The sequence below is a fragment of the Lontra canadensis genome, unplaced genomic scaffold (assembly GCF_010015895.1).
Source record: "Lontra canadensis isolate GAN:19392208 unplaced genomic scaffold, GSC_riverotter_1.0 scaffold15, whole genome shotgun sequence".
NCBI classification, from domain to species: domain Eukaryota; kingdom Metazoa; phylum Chordata; class Mammalia; order Carnivora; family Mustelidae; genus Lontra; species Lontra canadensis.
The window spans coordinates 12075357-12094793 of record NW_022631009.1 but is presented as its reverse complement, the minus strand read 5'-3'; the positions used below and the strand labels follow the sequence as shown (position 1 = coordinate 12094793).

Below are 19437 nucleotides of genomic sequence, written 5' to 3'. Positions count from 1 at the left end.
TTGCAAAAGAATTAAAACTGCAGTGATGAATGGAACATTTACTGAATAACTACAATGTACAAGCACCGTAGAAATAAGTGCTTTGATTTTTTACCATCTCATTTAACAATTACAAAATCCTATGAAGTTGAAATCATTATGCACACTTTGAGAGATAAAGAGCTCTGTTCAAAAAACTTAAATCATTTGTCTAGAACTCCATTGTTAAGAAAATGGCAGGGCTAAGATTCAAATCCTGACTTGACCCCACTCCAGAAGTTGATGGTCTCTTCTGTATTCCACATTTTCTTGAGAAGAAACTACTGCCCAAGTTTTTCTAAACAAATGATACCTCAGATCTCATTGCAATTTCTAGAATACTCCCTGCAAAAATAGTAAGAACAGCACTGTGAATGCACCTACCATATTCAATTTTTCTTCAGGCAAACATACTATATAAAATTTTTAATTAAATTCCTGGGTCAACAAAATGTAGTACTAAAATTATAATGTCAATATATTTTATGTAAGTGACACGGCAAACAATATATGAACTATATTTATGAAAACTACCTCTAAATGGGAGTTTGAGGGACTCTTGCCACATCTGTAAGAAGACAAGGTTTGAACTGACAAGGTATTTTTCTAATACATTAATGTTTATAGAAAGCACTACCCAAGTTCAAATGAAAATGGTCAAGAAAAATTAGGTAAGGATGCCATTTACTAGTGTTATTACATACTGACATGTAAAATTTTGCCCTTTTAAAAGGAAGTGATCTTTTTCTGGAAAAAGACTTTCATCACTAAAAACTATTAAGTTTTTTTGAAAGAAAAGAAAACTTCCTTTTTCCTTTCTCTTTTTTTTTGCTAAAGCTTTAAGAAATGATGTTTTATTAAGTGGAATTTGAGTAATGTGTCTATATAATATAAAACTTTCAATAATTCATTAAATACATAACAGTTCAAATAACTTACTCCTCCTTTATTTTTTTCTTTAACCAGGTAAATAACTGGCTCCATATTAATAAATGCAACTATAGAAAATAAGGTCAGATTCAGGTCTAGAGATGCTAGTTTGGAGATACTGGCATGCAAGTCAGCTAGACTAACAAGCAGTTACAGTGTGTTACTCACTCCAAGACACAGCCTCACAAATGTGGGCTTCACACAGAATCCAGTAACTCTCCTCTCATTTTTAAGTGCAACTTGAGGCACCATGAGATGACACACTTCTTTAAGAGAAACAAACTAGTTTTCAGATAAATGGAAAAATGTTATAACAGAATTCCTTAAATATTAAGAAACAAAACATATTACTTTAAAAGAAGCCCTAATACCCTAATAAATGACAAAATAAGAATTAAATTTTAAAAACTTTTTTTTTGCTTTCCTAAGGCATTTTCCGCTTCCTAAAAAGCACTTCCTCTCAAATGACATTTCTTTAAAATTAAGAATTATAAACTGACAAAATAAACTGACTTCATAAAATGCCTCTATAAACCTGTGTGTTGAACTGCTGCCATCTGCTGGCTCCTGACAGAAATCTCAAGGTCTGACAATGTGTGGATTTCCTTTCTTGGCCCTACTGCCTTCTCTTTGCCCACAATAGTATTTAATATGCTTTTAATAGGGTGGGAGTATTTGTAAATGAGCCACAGCAAAAGAACCTCTCTGAGATATGTGCATGTGTGCCTTTGACTCAGGGGGAAAAATGAGACAATAAAATGGCAATATTAGAACAACTTTTCTGCTTTAAAACAAAAGCCAATGTGTAACCAGTGGCTAACACACTCTCTACCTGCCCCCAACACAGAAGTTCAAACAGCAGGTCAGTTTCCTATGTTGCTAATCAGAAAAACAGAAATAAGTATAGTATTCTTCTGCACTGCAGGGGCAGAGTTTCTCAAAACTTGGTCACTGGACCACAAGCAAAATCATATGCAGTCCTTGATAAAATGCAGATTCCCAGACCACGACCAACCCTCACATACTGAATCCAAATCTTCAAGAACCATAATCTGAAATTAGTTTTTATCAATTACTCCAAGTGATTCTGATGTGCAATACAGTTTGAAAACCAAAGGCAAAAACTGAATTAAGCAAAACAAATTAAATAAATAAATAAATAAATAAAATAGGGGTGCCTGGGTGGCTCAGTGGGTTAAAGCCTCTGCCTTCAGCTCAGGTCATCATCTCAGGGTCCTAGTATCGAGCCCCGCATCGGGCTCTCTGCTCAGCAGTGAGCTTGCTTCCTCCTCTTTCCCTCTCTGCCTGCCTCTCTGCCTACTTGTGTTCTCTGTCAAATAAATAAATAAAATCTTTCAAAATAAATAAATAAATAAATAAATAAATAAATAAAATAACCCCAGACATGGTTCTTTAAAAACAAAATAATAATAATAATACCCTTCTAAAGTTTGATTAAGGAAAAGGAGAAAATATAGAGAAAAGAAAAAGAGAGAGGAGATAATCTTAAGAGCATAAAACATGCAAATATACAGGAACAAATTTGAAAAGAATAAGAAGAAATGAATAATTTCCCTAGCAAAAAAGTATATTATAAAATTACCGAAGAAACTGTTTAACTAAACCAATTACCAAAGAATCAGCTGGATAAGTAATTAGAAGACTTATCACTGAAAACAACAAAAGAATATATAATAAAATGGGTTCAAACAGGATCTTTATTTAACATATAAGGAAAGGGTCATTCTAGTCCTAAACTGTTCCAATTCCAGAAAGGTCTCCAATTCCTTCAAGGAAGTGAGTAAAACATTAATGAAAATCTGACAGATATCACCAAAAACATAATGAACAGTATTAATTTATAAAAATAAATACAAATATATTATACATATAAAAAATATGTGTTAATTAACTTTATGTTATCAGTAAGTTATTCTGGTCAACAGTAAGCTATTAAGTTTTGGGAATCAAAAGTTGTACTTTTCTACTGCAAATTTTTGATTGTGCAATGAGCGGGGAGGGGTTTAGTGCTCAGATTCCCAGTATTGTTCAAGGGTCAACTGTCATTCATATTCTGCTGTGAATTAATAAATTAGAAGAAACTTTATTTTGTATGCTGTAGCATTCCCAGTGCCTATGACAATGTGTAACATAGTAAATATTCACTAAATATTTTGAAGGTCAAGTGAATAGTATAAATTAGACTATGACTTTGGCTCTATAAGTCAGTATTAGAGAATTTCCAGATTTTAGATTTGTCTTCCCAAACAAAATATTACAGAATCTAAAAACTGGATATGTATAGTCATAAAGATAATATACTGCACATGTATGCATATAGGGCATTCTGCTTGTATGTACACACTATCCAAACAGGCAGTGCATATAGAATGTACGTGTATATTATGTCTTTAGTGAGCCCATAGGTAAATAGACTAAACTAAATAAGAAACTATAACTTGTTATTCTAAGATGTCCCTAGAAGTCAGAGAATAGGTCAGAAATAGGGATCAAAAACACTAGTCTTTGCCCTTATTCTATATCAAATAAGTTATCTTAATAAAATTATATTTGATTTCCTGTGAAAACTTTCTAATAGAAAACTGTATTGACCAGTCCACATTGCTTATAGTATTTCAAATGTTGTCATTAAACTTTCCTTCCACATTTCCAATCAATGATTTAAATTGGTTATAGTATTCCAAATCATGATTACTAACGAGTGAACTGATAAAACCAAGCTGCTGGCCCAAAACTGTGAGCCTCCCCACACCCGTCTCCGGGCCAAGCACAGTTAGTACTAAAATGAATCAAGAATCAATCTTTCTTTTTAACATTTCTCTTCGCTTAACACAGAATAACATGACTGTTCCTCCCTCCCTTTAAGACCTGGCCTATGCCCACCTTGCCATCCCTCTCTCCAACCATAGCCTGCTTACTGTTTAGGTCCTTCCATGCATACTCCGTGTTTTAGCAAATCAAGCTAGAGTACCTGTGGTGCACACACGCCTGTGGAATTTTGCTGAATGTGCCTCTTAAGTCCAGCGCAGACATAGCTGCCTCAATCTGCACAGCAAACTAACTGATCTTTCAAAATTCTGTTAAGGTGACATCTCTTCTGAAACTTCTCTGAACACTTCATCTTTCAACATTTATCATTTCCTCCCCCATACTATGTTTATATCTTATCCCTCCTTCCAATGTTACATGTTATCAATTTATTTGTCTATGTGGCCACAAAGCACCTAAAGCACATAAGAGCATTTAATAAACATCTGAAGAAAAGTAAATACTTATTCACTAAAATTATCTATCTCGCCAAACCAAAGACTCACACCTGAGCCTGAAGATGAAATAATAAGAGAAAAATCTTATCAAGAAAGAAAAGCCTGGCTAGCTCAGCTGGTCAAGAGACCGGCTCTTGATTTCTGCTGAGGTCATGATCTCAGGGTCCTGGGATCAGGCCCCATTTAGGGCTCTCTGCTCAGCAGGAGTCTGCTTGAGGATTCCTTCTCCCTCTGACCCTCTTCATACACACATGCTTGCTATCAAATAAATAAATCTAAAAAGAGAGAGAATGCGAAAAAGAATGCAAAGCCAACTCCAAAGGATAAGAACAAGCTTTAAACAGCTGTTATTATTTCAATAAACATACTGATACTGACCACTCCTTCTGTGGGATGGCAGGATTATAGAAATATAAGAAAAACCCAGGGCCTAGACCAAGGGTTGGCAAACTATACCCAATGACCTAAATCTGGACAATGTCATTTTTAAAAATGAAGTTTTATTGGAATGCAGTCACACTCACTCATTTACATAATGTCTAATGCTGTTTTCTGTTTTTTTTTTTTTTTTTTTTTTGAAGATTTTATTTATTTATTTGAGAGAGAGGGGGAGAGAGCATGAGAGGGGAGAAGGTCAGAGGAAGAAACAGACCCCTATGGAGGCGGGAGCCTGATATGGGACTTGATCCTGCGACTCCGGGATCATGACCTGACCTGAAGGCAGTCACTTAACCAAGTGAGCCACCCAGGTGCCCTCTAATGCTGTTTTCATACCACAACAGCAAAACCGACCAGTCGTGACATAAGACTGTCTAGACTACAAACCCAAAAATACTAATAATCTGGCCCTGTGCAGGAAAGGTCTGCCAACCCTTGGCCTAGAAGGAATTCAAAGTACACACAAATGTGAGGGCCAATGGTTTGGATATTCCCAGAGGCACAGAGGGAGGATGTCAGGGAAAGCTTACTAGATGAGATGGGACTTAAGTCTAACTGCCATATGACCCAGTCATTCCTCTTTCGTGTATTTATCCAAAGAAAATAAAAACACTAACTTGAAAAGATTTATGTACCCCTATGTTCACTGAAGTATTATTTACAATAGCCAAAATATTAAAACAAACAAAAAACACCTATGTCTATCAGTATATGAATGGATAAAGAAAATGCATTTTATAAAATTTTATTTAGCCATAAAAAGGAATGAAATCCTGCAACTGCAACAACATGGATGCACCTTGAGGCTTCAGGCTAAGTGAAATAAGTCAGAGAAAGACAAATACCATATGATTTCATTTATATGTAGAATCTTAAAAAAAAATCAGACTGATGCTTCTGAAGATGCAATGTAGAACTGTGCTAGAAGAAGCCGGGAATACTCAGGAAGCTATTATTATTCTGACCATTTAAAGCAAATACACTAACAATCTATTGTGGAATTTACAACATGAAGTAAAATATAGGACAAAAATAGCTTGAAGGGTATAAGAGAAGTAAAAGGAAATATGTTATTGTAACATTTTTATAGTAAAATATTAATTAGAGGAAGACTATGATAAGTTAAGGATGAATACTATAAAATCTATATTATCCATTAAAATAATAATATAGAAGGGTTTAGATAAAAGCCAAAAGAGAAAATTAAATGGAATTTTAAGAAAATTTGCTTAATCCAAAAACAAGAAGGAACAGAGATAAAGAAAAAAAGGACAGATGGGACAAACTGAAAAGACAGCAAAATAGTAACATAAACCCAACGATATCAGTAATTACATTAAACATAAATGTACCAAGCCCTTCAATTAAAGGACAGATTGTCATGCTAGATACAAAACAAGACCCAACTACATGCTCTTTACAAGAGACATACTTTAATAATAACAACACTGTCATGTCAGGATGGCTGAGCAGTCTAAGGCATCAGGCTCAAAACAACAATACTGATAAACTGAAAGAAAAAGGGTAGAAAAAGATGTATATTACTAACAACAACAACAAAAAAAAGCCAGCATGACTGCATTAATACCAGGAGATTTCAAGACAAAAATCATTCCCAGAGTCTAGAGATGGAGGGGCATTTCATAATGCTAAAAGGATAAATCCATAGCAGACAAAATGTCTGTACCCCAATTAACACAATTAAAAATACAAAAAGCAAGAACTAAAGGAAAAATAGACAAATCCATTGTCATAGTCAGGGCTAACACTTCATCTTAGAAAAAACAGACATGAACAGTTATATCAATATTGATCTATAAAACCCATCAGAGTAGTTGCTCATTGCTGGGAGTGGAGTGGAATACTTAAGTCTAACAGGAACAAAGACAACAATTAAAACTGAATTAAACAGAATAGAGTTTTATATAAATTAATGATAGGAATCATTCTATATATCAAAAATATGTATACCTCAGTTCTCTCAATGAAAATTAAGAATCAGATTTATTGGAAAATCCCATTATAGATATTTTTCTTACCAGCATTACTGTTAAATTCATAACTCTTCCAAGGTTATCAATGTAGTAGACGCTGTCCTGATACCATGAATCACAGTGTAGGTAATTATACATTCCAAAAGCATGCATGTGTTCCAGTGTATATTGATCATCTCGAAGTTTTACTTCTGCCACAGCTGAAATATGAGAAAAATAAACATCACAGATTTTGTCTCAAGATTATTTCTTTCTGCAGGATGCTTACAAGGTGAGGAAATCACAGAATGCTAATTGCAAAGGCCTTTGGGACAAATTCACTATATTATTCATTCTAAAACAATTTCTAGGCACTCTGCATAGAGGATAAACAGTAAGTAAAACTGAACCATCCCTGACAGTAGCTATAAGAGAGACAGGGCTTTTCATGCCATTACCTATTCTTTTAGGCACCTCTTCCTTGCAATTATGAATTAAAAAGCAGAGAATTCTAAAATTTAAGATCTCCTGTCTTTTGGGCAAATATTACATCTATTTTAGAGAGAATTTTTACAGTTTTTAAAATGCTTTTAGCTCAAAACAACATGGGACCGGGGAAAAGATAAAAACCTAAGAGACTTTTAATCTCAGGAAACAAACTGAGGGCTGCTGGAGGGTGGGGGGAGGGATAGGGTGACTGGGCTATGGACCCTGGGAAGGGTATGTGCTATGGTAAGTGCTGTGACTGATGAGTCACAGACGTGTACCCCTGAAGCAAATAATATTATGTGTTAATTTAAAAAAACGCTTTTACCTCTATTATATCTCTTTCCTTTCTTAACACACATTAAGAAATAAAGAGAATTTTTTATTATTTCATTATACAATTATGGAAACAAAGGTAAGCACAAATGGTGATTTCTCCAATGTTTTCTCACATCTTTCCTAAGGATACACAACAAAATAGTCTAGAAACAAGGTTTCCTAGTTAAAGAACACGGTTTTCCACTAGGGTATTAGTGATTTCCATAATTTTATTTTTCCCTTTTTCCACTTATATTGTGATGTAGCTGGCATATAACATTGTATAAGTTTAAGGTTGTAGAACATAATGACTTGATATATGAACATATTGTGAAATGATTACCACAGTAAGTTACTGAACACATCCATCACCTCACATATTTTTTATGACGAGAACTTTTAAGATCTACTTTCTTAGCTACTTCCATAATTTTTTTTTAAAGTATTTATTTATTTGGCAGAGAGGGAGCAAGAGAACCCGTGAGTGCATGCAGAAGTAGGGAGAACAGCAGGCAGAGCTAGAAGCTGGCTCCCTGCTGAGCAGCGAGCACAATTAGGGCTTGATCCCAAGACCCTGGGATCATGACCTGAGCTGAAGGCAGACGCTTAACTGACTGAGACACTCAGGCACACCTACTTCCTTAATTTTAATCTATTAAACGTGCTCTCTGCTTCCTCTCTTTCTTCCCTTATCCGCAGAAAGGAACCCTTATAGCTCAGGCTGCCCATGACTTAGAATTAATTTCCGCTGACGGGAAATATTTAAGGAAACTATGCTGGGCCAATACCTTACCTTAATACAAAACTCAAGTTACTGTAAATAAAAAATTTAAAAATAAAAACAACAGAAAATTCAACTTACTGTATTCCAATTTTTTTTTTCCATACTGTTTATCGGTTCCTACTTCTATTACCTGCCTTGAGCCCTGGCTGACTTATATTCATTCACTGATTTATTTGGCAATATTTTAATAGGCACCATTGATACAATGATGAGCAAAAAGCACAGAATCTATCTTCTTACCACTTATGATTGAGTGAGGAAATGAACATTAGTCAAATAATCACAAAAGTAAATATATAATGAAACTGTAATAAATGGTGAGAAGAAAAATTACCAGGTACCATGAGAACAAATAACACTGGGCACTGGTCTGTGGAGTAGGGGAACTGATGAAAGATTTCAGAAATTTAAGCCAAGCTAGTAAGGATCAAGCTAGTAAGGACAAAGTTAGCTCATGAAGGAATATATCTACACACACACACACACACACACACACACACACACACAGAGGCAGAAGGAAAAGCAGGCAAAGTAGGAGGAAAAACTTGTGTTCAAAGAACCAAAAGAAGGCCAAACTGGCTGAAATACATAGCACCACGGAGATCTGTACAAGAAAAGGCTTCAGACAAACAAAGCTAGAGAACTGGGCAGGAGCTGGATCATGAAAGGCCCTGTCTTCAGAAATAAAGTTAATGTATTTGATTTAAGTTTCTAAGCAGGAGAGTAAAGTTCAGATTTGAATTTATAAAAGATTACTTACAACTACAGTATGTAAAGCAGACTGAAGCAAAGCAAGGTAAAAGCCAGTGTAAATATTAATAAAAGGAAAGCTCACTAAAAATACAGTGGAGATGCTAGCAGGGGGAACCCTACTATCCAACATCATTTACAGGAAGTACTGTTAATTACAGACCCCAACAGAAGAATATCCAATAGGAGAGAATCACCAGTTACAGACTCCAACAGGGAGAAGATGTACACTGCGTGCATCTCCTACAAGAAATGGCACTACTCCTGCAAGTCATTTAATGAGAAATCAACATTACCCTGTACTCCTGCTCTTCAGTTGACTTTCATTCCAAACAACCCCTCCCAACTTCCTCATTCTTCTCCATAAAATAACATTCCTCTCCTTTGTTTGCTGGGCTTGCCTAAGGTTTTCCTATGGTTTGTATGTCCCGAATTGCAATTCTTTGATATCCCCAAGTCACTCCACTGTTGATAAGATAACTTGGCTGTTTTATTTTTATGGTTAACACATTAGAAAGCTATTGCAGTCATCTTGGTAAAGGATGACTCACTGAAGTCTGGAGGTATCTCGGGGGTAAAATCATAACTTTATCATGGATCTGATGAAGGTTGAGGTAGCTGCTATTTATAATTCAAGAAAGTATTTTATAAGGAACACTTAGAAATACATATTCCACTGATAAGGAGGGAAACAATCAATTCTTGGTTTTCTAGCACCACAGTGTGGATGAAACGCAATACTGCAAGACGTATGCATGGTAACATAATGACCCAAAGTAATAATATTAGAGGAAGATATGAAAATACATTTTCTTCATATTTGTGCCAAAGACCCTGAGCAATCCCAAACAAGCCAGAGACTTCTTAGCCCTCTGCCTTATTACAATATCTCATCTGTGAACATAAGGTTCTAGAAAATCATTATTAGGTGACCATAATATAGTCTGTTTTCTGTTGTTGTGTTTGGACAAGATAATTTACTAAGTTATTAGGACACGGAAATGAGCATAGGGTATATTACATACTTAATAATTTGTAAAAGCTTGTTAGTGTATAGAAAAAGCTGTGTCTTTGGCCTCAAATGAGAAAGTAAAAGTTATCATTGCATTTTTCATGTTAACCATCATGAGTTTATAAAAAAGGAGAGGCAGAACAACTGAAAGGAAAAAGCAGTGTCCACAGGGTAATGAATTTAATCACTAGCAGAGTTGCTCTTCCATAGAGCGTCCTAAGAAAGGAGGCAGAGAAAAAGGAGTCTCAAATTTCTGCTGGGATCTTGGAAGCGGTGGAAGAAGGGGAAACTCTTTAACAGAGGGTTAAGAGGCCAGAGTAGTAAATATTTTATTATTTAATATTATCTTGCATTGGAAATAAAAGAGCTTTGCTAAACAAAAATCTTTCTTGGGGCACCTGGCTGGCTCAGTCGTTAAGCATCTGCCTTCGGCTCAGGTCATGATCCCAGGTCCTGGGATCAAGCCCCACATCAGGACCCCTGCTCAGCGGAAAGCCTGCTTCTCCCTCTCCCACTCCCCCTGCTTGTATTCCTTCTCTTGCTGTCCATAATATCCCTCTATCAATAAATAAAATCTTTAAAAAAAAAACCACCTTTCTCTACTAGTCTTTTAAAAAGAATCTCCCTTCATTTTCACCTAGATTTCTCATAAAACATGTATGAAACTTGAAAAACCTATAGCTTCTCATTCACAAATTATTTACTGAATGTCTACTACATGTACTATGCTTGGCAATGGGCATGCACTGGTTAATATAAAACAGATATGATCCTTGTAATGGTGTTAGTAATGGTTACAATTACTGCTTCTGTCCTTTCAAAATATACTGTTATGTTGAACCACATGAAATTGCCAATATTCAACTCTTTCAATGCCAATTAAATATGATCCGTTCTAATACCTATATAAGCAGAGTTCATAGTTTAAAAAAAGTAGGGATAGAAACAAAGAACATTAAGACATTAACTTACAAAGGCCACTTCTTAGACAATTTATCTTCTAATAATAAGTCTTTTCACTCAGTTACTGAGTTCTCTATTTGTGTAAAAAGATGTAAAAAAAGGGTACAGCCCCATCTCCCTTATCTGCAAGGGATATGTCCTAAGATCCCCAGAGGATGCCTGAAACCACAGATAGTGCTAGCCCTATATATACTTTTTTTCTTATACATACACACTTACCAATAATAAAGTTTAATTTAGAAATTAGGCCTAGTAAGAAATTAACAGTAACTAATAATAAAATAGAACAATTACAGTAATATCCTGTCATAAAGTTACACAAATGTGGTCTTTCTCTCTCAAATGCTGTACTTACCCTTCTTCTAGTGATAATGAGAGATAACGAAATGACTATGTGATGAGATGAAGTGAGGGGAATGACGTGGGCACTGTGATGTTAGACTACTACCAATCTTCTGACAATACGCCAGGAGGAGGATCACCTGCTTCTGCATGGCAGCTGACATGGGTAACTGAAACTGCAGACAGTGAAACTGAAACCGGATAAGGTGTAACTACTGCACAAGTCCATGCTATGAGCTCTGAAGTAAGATTTACCGAACATAACAGGACTAGAATTCGGAGCACTGCTTCCACTAACCTATTTTATACAATGCTTCTGCACAAATTAACATAGTCATCTACCTCTCTTCCCCATATTTTCTACCCTAAGAGCAGATATGAATTTTACAGTAAACACTACATAAATCCAATGGTTACATAGCTCTTCTTCCCTTTACTCTGACTACAGGCTAAACCTTCACCAGCTTTTACTCTCCCTCCCCTGAAGAAAAGAGTCCAGAGACCACTTAGATCAGAAAAAGCATGAGTTTGGAGTCAGGTTTGCCACTGTCAAGTAGTTTTATTGTAACTAGCCTTTCTACCCTATCTCCACATCTGTAATGGAAATTAATAATACTTGTCCTATAAAATTATTGATAAGCTTAACCTTAAACCATGTAAAGTATTTGCTGTATTATACATAAGAAGAAAAAGAAGTTTGGATTTCTCTGTTTCTCTTCTCCTGTCCAAGGTTAATTCTCACACAATTGTTTATTATTCCATTCCCTCCTACTTCTAGATTAAGAGGGAAGTGTTTGGCACTCACACAAGGTTGGGAATTTTGACTGTTCCCAATAGTTAGAATGGAGAAAACACCTAATTCATGGGATAATGGGTAAAGCACACAGAAAACTTTTGTCTCAGTAGTGAGGAATATTAACCCTAAACTGAACACTGCTCCAGACCAGCCTAACATATCATAAAACACTAAATGAAATTAATCTGTTTCCAGTAACTCAACTGCATCCCAGAATAAAGTGGACAAAGTTTTAAGAATTCAAATCTATCCTGGCCAAAAACGTAAAATTCACGACTTCTAGCATCAGTCAAATATTACTACGCATACAGAGGGGAAAAAACCAAAACCCATAATGAAGAGAATAATCAATCAACAGCTCAACATAACTGATAGAGAAGATACAATTAGCAGAACAGAACACTGACAGTTATTAAGGTGCATTCCATATGCTCAAAACAATAGACACGAAAAACGTAAAAAGATGAAAACTATAATATCTATGATGAAAAGTACAAGTAATGGGATTAATAACAGGTAAGACATTGCAAAAGAAAAGATTAGTGAAGGTAAAAGGCATGAAAATAGAAATTATCCAAAATAAAACACGGGGGGAAAAAAGAACAGAAAAACACACACAAATCAAGAGCACTGATGAGCTGGGATCAATTTCCAGCAATCTAAAAATGGAAAACTGGATTCCTAAAAAAACAAAAACAAAAACATAAATGAAAGAAATAATGGCTGAACACTTTCCAAACTGGAAAACTATAAACCCACGGATCTAGACAGACCAACAAAACTCAAAGCACAAGACTCATGAAGAAAACCATACCAAGGCACAACATAATCAAACTGCTCAAAACCAATGTAAACGAGAAAAAAGAGATGTCATGTATAAAAGGATGAAGACCGGAAAAAGCAGATTTCCATCAGAAACAATAAAAGCAAGAAGACAGTGAGGCAACATCTTTAAAATATAGCTGACCTTAGAATGACACAAGGTTTAGGAGCACTGACTGGTAGACATTAAAAAATCTACCTGTATCTTTTAACTCTCCATAAACCAGAAATCTCACCAATAACACAACACATATTCTGTATATATATTATACACTGTGTTCTTACAATAAAATAAGCTAGAAAAAAGTGCTAATAAGTAATCATAAGGAAGAGAAAACACATTTATGGTCTGTATCATATTTATTAAAAAAAAAATCCAAGTATAAGTGGACCTGCATATTTTAAACCCATATTATTCAAGGATCAAATGTATTGAAAACAAAAAAGGTATCAACCTAGAATCCTACACATGCCAAAAATGTCTTTTGAAAACATAAATATAATAGCATAAAGGCCAGAAAGAAACAGAAGTATACTATTATAGGGTCTTATATTATAAGTTAAGTAGTGTAACATTATTTCAATGTATCATGTAATAAGTTAAAGATCCATACCCTTAACCCTAAAGGAACTAGTAAAATAACAAAGGGTTATAGCTAATAAACCAACAAATGTGATAAAAATGATTTCATAAGAAAATACTCAATCCAGGGGCACCTGGGTGGCTCAGTGTGTTAAGCCTCTGCCTTCAGCTCAGGTCATGATTTCAGGGTCCTGGGATCAAGCCCCGCATCTGGCTCTCTGCTCAGTGGGGAGCCTGTTTCCCCCTCTCTCTCTGCCTGCTACTCTACCTACTTGTGATCGCTCTCTCTCTGTAAAATAAATAAAATTTAAAAAAAAAGATAATCCAAAAGAACATAAAAAAAATGAAAATGGAAAATTTTTAAAAATATTTTTTAAAAAAGGGAAAATTTAGTTTTCCCAAATACTAGATAGGACAAACAGAATACCGAGCGCAGGATGAAAGACCCAAACTAACAAAATCAATAATCACATCAAATGTAAACAGTCTAATTAAAAGACAGAGATTGTCAGGTTGAATAAAAAAGCAAGACTCAACTATTTCTGCCAATAAGAAATACATGTTAAATACTAAAACACAAACAGGTCAAAACTTAAAAGATGGAAATAAATAAATACACACACTATGATAACACTTAGCAAAAGAAAGCCTGAGTGACTATTTTAATATCAGATAGGTTTCAGAGCAAAGAATATCACCAGAATAAAGGTTATTTTTTAATGATAAAGGTGTCAATTTATTAAGAGGGCAAAATATTAGTGTTTATGCAACATAACAGCTTTTTTTTTTTTTTTTAGGATTTTATTTATGTATTTGAGAGAGAGAAACAGTGTGAGAACAAGTGGGATGACGGGCAGGGGAGAAGCAGGCTCTCTGCTGAGCAGGGCTAGATCCTGCTGTGGGGCTAGATCCCAGAACTCTGGGATCATGACCTGAGCCTGACTGACTCAGGTAGGCTTAACTTACTGAGCTGCCCAGGCGCCTCCATAACAGAGCTTTAAAATATATGAAGCAAAAATGACAGAACTGCAAGGAAAAAGAGAAAAATCCACAATGAAAGAGATTTCAATATCCTTCTCCCACACAAGCACGAACTAAAAGTAATTATGCTGAGTAAAAGGAAGACAAAAAAGAGTACGTACTGTATAATTCCATGTGTATAAAACTCTAGAGAATGCAAGCTAATCTGTCATGACAGAAAGCAGAGCAGTAGTTGCTTAGGGATTGAAGTGGGTATGTAGAGGAACAGAGGGCTACTTACAAAGGCCAGAGGAAGTTTTGAGGATGAGAGCTAAATTTAGTATCTTGGTTATAGTGAGGACTTCAATGATTGTGTATTTATGTCAAAGTCTGCCAACCTGTACACTTAAATACGTGCAGTTTATTGTCAATTATCCCAATAAACCTATTTAATGTGCATGTGTGATATAAAATCATCTATTATTCACCAGGCATGCTCCAGGCCTAGAAGTAAAGCACTGAAAGATGGACATTGGAACCGTCCACAACAAAACCAACAGTCGTAAAAGAGAAAACAGAAACCAAATGCTACAAAGTATGATAAAGTTTATGACCAGGTACATTAGTAAAGCAAACTACAGATTCTAATTTGTACAGATTCTGTAGTATAGATTCTAACTAGGTAGTCAAGAAAGGAATCTATAAGTAAGTAACATGTAAACCAAGATGAACAAATGGAGTATGAGTTAGCTAGGTAAAATACAGGGGGAAAACATATACAAAGACATTTACATAGTGAAGAGTATAGGGAAAAAAATATGTTGACAATCCCCAACTTAAATTAGTTCAACTTGGGATTTTTTTGACTTTGCAATGATGCAAAAGCAATACATACTCAGTAGAAACTGCACTTTTGAATTTTGATTTTTTCCCAAGCTAATGATCATGCAGTAGGATATTACTGGTGATGCTGGGCCATGGCAGCAAGGTACAGCTACCAGTCAGGCACATGACTGGTCATGAAGGTAAACAAACCATTCACTTAAAACCATTCTGTACCCATACAACAATTCTGTTTTTTACTTTGTATTCAACAAATTCCATGAGACTCAACACTGTATTATAAGCTAGACTTCGTGTTAGATGATTTTGCAAGTGTTCTGAGCACACTTAAGTAGGCTAGGCTAAGCTATGATGTTAGGTAGATTAGATGTATTAAATGCATTTTTCAATTTAAGACAGGTTTGTCTGGACATAACCCCATTCTAAGTGAAGGAAGACCTGTATAAGTTAAATGTCCAGAATTGGAATTGCTGGTTCAAAGGGCAATCACAGTTTTATGAAAAAGGGGTTTTTGCTTAATTCTTTGGAATACACAAATTGACAGTTATTGTTTATGTAGCAAAGGGAACTTCAGAACAATTTACTAACATTATTTAAAACAAGAGGATAAAAATAGACTAGTATTTTGATCTCTTTGAAACCAGAACACATCTTCATCCTCACATCCTAAATGCACTACTTCACACACCATCCATTAACATTTTGCTGAATTAATGCATAAAAGAAATCAAATTGCTAAGAGGAACTCCTCAGTCATACCTCACTGTCTCTGGAAATGACAGTTTTTAAAAGAAATAAATCTCCATCATCCTCCTCAGGTGACAATTCTTAATGCAAGCCCCTCAACATGAACTATTGCAAAAACCTCCAAACTGGTCTCCCCGTCTCTATTCCTCCAATCTTCCAAATTCAACCTCCACAAAACGTAAGATTAAACCATTCAATCTCTCAATTTATTTCTTCTCTGCACCTAAAACCCTAAATGGCACCTCATCACCTCCAACTGTGCATCCCAAACACAGACTCCAAAACCAACAATGGTGAAAAGAGGAGAGAATAAGACAACTTAGTGAGTTGTTAATAAAGTTAATGTATTCAATTTAGAGGTATTGGGAGAGTTTGCTTCCTGCTTTTTTGATGTTAAAATATCCTTTTGCTTATGAAAGAATGGGTGAGGACATCGGTTTTTAAGAAATATCTCCACTTAGGAGCTGGTTTATCAAGCCAAGAGAAACAAGTCAGTCATAGCAAGACAAATACCATATGATTTCACTCAAATGTGGAATTTAGAAAACAAAACAGATGAACATAGGAGAAGGGAGGGAAAAAAGAGGGAGGCAAACCATAAGAGACTCCTAACTATAAAGAACAAACTGAGGGTTGCTGGAGGGGTGGTGGGTGGGGCATGGGCTAAAATGGGTGATGGACATTAAGGAGGGAGGACACTTGTGATGAGCACTTGGTGTTACATGTAACTGAAGAATCACTGAATTCTGCTCCTGAAACCAGTATTACACTATATGTTAGCTAACTAGAATTTAAATATAAAATTGAAACAAACAAACAAACAAACATCTCCACTTACCAAATTAAAAAGTTGGCAAATCTTTGACAGCTGAGCTTTATTTTTCATTTTAAGGGCCCAAGAAAACGTCTGGGAAACGCTGACTTATCCACACCAGAGGGTTAGGTGTGGATAAAGTCCACAAGGCAAACAGTGCCCTCACCTATTTTTCTAAGTGGTCTCTACCTCCCCAGGAGATTTTTGGCTGCAGCTATACAGGACTGCAGCAGGTCCTACACAATACCTACTTACTCTCTCCCACTGCTCACGCTTTCTCAGGAATGGGATGACCTCAGTAACAACTCCTTTTCTTCACTCACTTGATTTATTGAGCACCTACAATGCTAAGCACTAGGGACAGAGCAGTGAACAAAAGAAAACATTACTGTCTTCATGGAGCTCACAGTCTAGTGGAGGGAAGAGGATATCAAATGTAAAATTAAAAATTATGATTATACTACTTTACAGAGAATGGAAGGAAGGAAAATGGAATGGCACGAAAGCTAGTCAATAAACTACTATAGTTTAGGTAAGAGATAACTGTGATTCGGGGAACGGTAGAGCCAAGAAGTCAAATCTTGAGCTGACTATATTGCTGACAGACTGAAGAGAGAGACGAAAAGAAGAAATACTCCACGATTCCAACATAAGCAACTACATATAGACTAGAACAATAGGCCCAATTTTTTATGCCTCCCTGGATCTATGCCCTTTCCTATGAGCTTGCTACACTGACCTGAAGGCTTGTTTATATGGCTTGTTTGGACCAATGGGACAACAGCAAACTTACTCCACGCCAGTATCTTGAAAAAGTGCCTGTGCACTGTTACTTTTCTCTTGGAGTAAGCCTGGGCTAAACTGCTAAAAATGAGAGACCACACAGAGAAGAGTTAAGCAAAGACCATCTGAAATAATCTTCGAGCAGTCTATAGCCAGAGAACCCCCCAAACATGAAGAAGTCCAGCCAAGATGAGCAGAGCCACCAAGCAGATCGATAAGTGAACAAAGATGCCGGAATGAGTCCAAGCCACTACTAGAAGAAACACCTACCTGACTTGTAGACTTGTGAGCAACAGTAACTGCTCTCTCTTTTGAGCCACTGAGTTTGGGTGGCTTTTTAATGCACAAACTGAACATAGTCGTATCAATTACTGACATGGGGTGGAAGAAGGAAAAGAAGGGAATGAAAGAAAAGCTAAGCTCATTTTATCTTAACACAGTAAACTCTTACTTCTCCTTCAAAACTCAACTTAGATATCACCTCCTCCAGGAAGCCTTCCCAGATCCCCCTGCTGGTTTGGAAAGATGCTTAAGCACTACCATCATGTTCCGTACATAACCCAATCACTGCCTTATCGCACTGATTTGTAACTATGTTTATATTTTTCTTCCAAAGTAGCCAAATGCACTCTTATCTTACAGACTGTATCACACTCATCTTGATAATATCACCCTGTAACATAAAAAGCCTCTCTCAATAGATGTTTCCTAAAACAGGCTCTCTATTGATGTATCAATTAATAAACACTTATTCGATAAAATTCCTTAATTCTAGATCAGTATTTCTCAATGTGTGATCCACTCGCAACATGCACTGAACCAGTAGAAAGTTATATTAAAAATACAGATCTCTGGGCTTTTTAACGAAAATGCCATTCGTTACCTCTTAAGAACAAGGATGAATTTTTTGGCCAGCCTCAGATACACAAAAGAAACAGCAGAAGCATAAGCATGAAATCGACTTTCCCTCAAAATTTTCTAGATATGTTCTCTACGATTATGTCCTTAGTGTGACAGCACCTATGCAACTAAAAATGCTCTGAACTGCAATGCAGTTTCTCTTCTACGAAACGGGTCTCCGCCAGAGGAAACAGGAGCTGGGGGTCCTCGCAGGAGGTGTGGCTTCTCAGCGCACACGATTACCGAGGATGCTCGAGAGCGAAACAAGTCCTGAGTTTTCTCCGCAGCAGGGCCAGGCCCGGACGGACAGGCGACCGGAGCCCACGCAGCAGCCGCGTGCCCCCTGATGAGCCCGAGCCAGCGCCGGCCCAGGGTCTCGCTACCTAACAGCCACGAGAGACTCCCACTGGGTTCCGGGATGGGCGTCCGTCTCCAGGGCGGCCACCCTCGGTCTACCCCAGCCCGAGCCGCCGTGCGGAAGGCCCCGGTCGCCGGGCCTGCCCAAGTCAGAAAGGAAGAAAATGAGGGAAGGGTCCGGCCGGGGGCAGCCGACAGACGGAAGGACTAGGATGCCCGGGGGGCGCCGCCGCTTCCCACCTGCGTCAAGCTCCAGCTGGTAACAGGGCAGAGGCTCGAGGGAGAGCTTGTAACCCTCAAAACGGGGATCCAACAGAGGTCTCTTCACGCGTAGAGAGCAATTAGCAGCCACCTCCATAGCCTTCCTGGGTCGTAGCGTGAGAATTAATAAAGCTCTTGTTGAAAGATCCGCGCTTCGCTCTTAGTACCGAAGCTCTCGGGCGGCGTGGTTCCCATCCCAGAAAACACCGCGGTGCGGGATGCCTTCTGGGAAATGTAGTGTCCATGAGAAAGTTGACTCCGTTGCATGTC

General features: G+C 36.8%; 1 protein-coding gene across 2 annotated transcripts in view; it reads right to left on the bottom strand.

Moving 5' to 3' along the window:
- NUDCD1 (NudC domain containing 1) overlaps positions 1-19376 on the bottom strand; it is a 60448-nt gene extending 41072 nt beyond the window's left edge. For both annotated transcript variants that reach the window (XM_032858465.1, XM_032858466.1), the window contains exons 1-2: positions 19147-19376; positions 6713-6867 (exon numbers count right to left, since the gene is read on the bottom strand). In XM_032858465.1, the coding sequence (XP_032714356.1) occupies positions 6713-6867; positions 19147-19264 (273 nt within the window). In that variant the 5' untranslated portion in view covers positions 19265-19376. The remainder of the gene's footprint in view (positions 1-6712; positions 6868-19146) is intronic.
- Between the last annotated feature and the right edge of the window lie 61 nt (positions 19377-19437).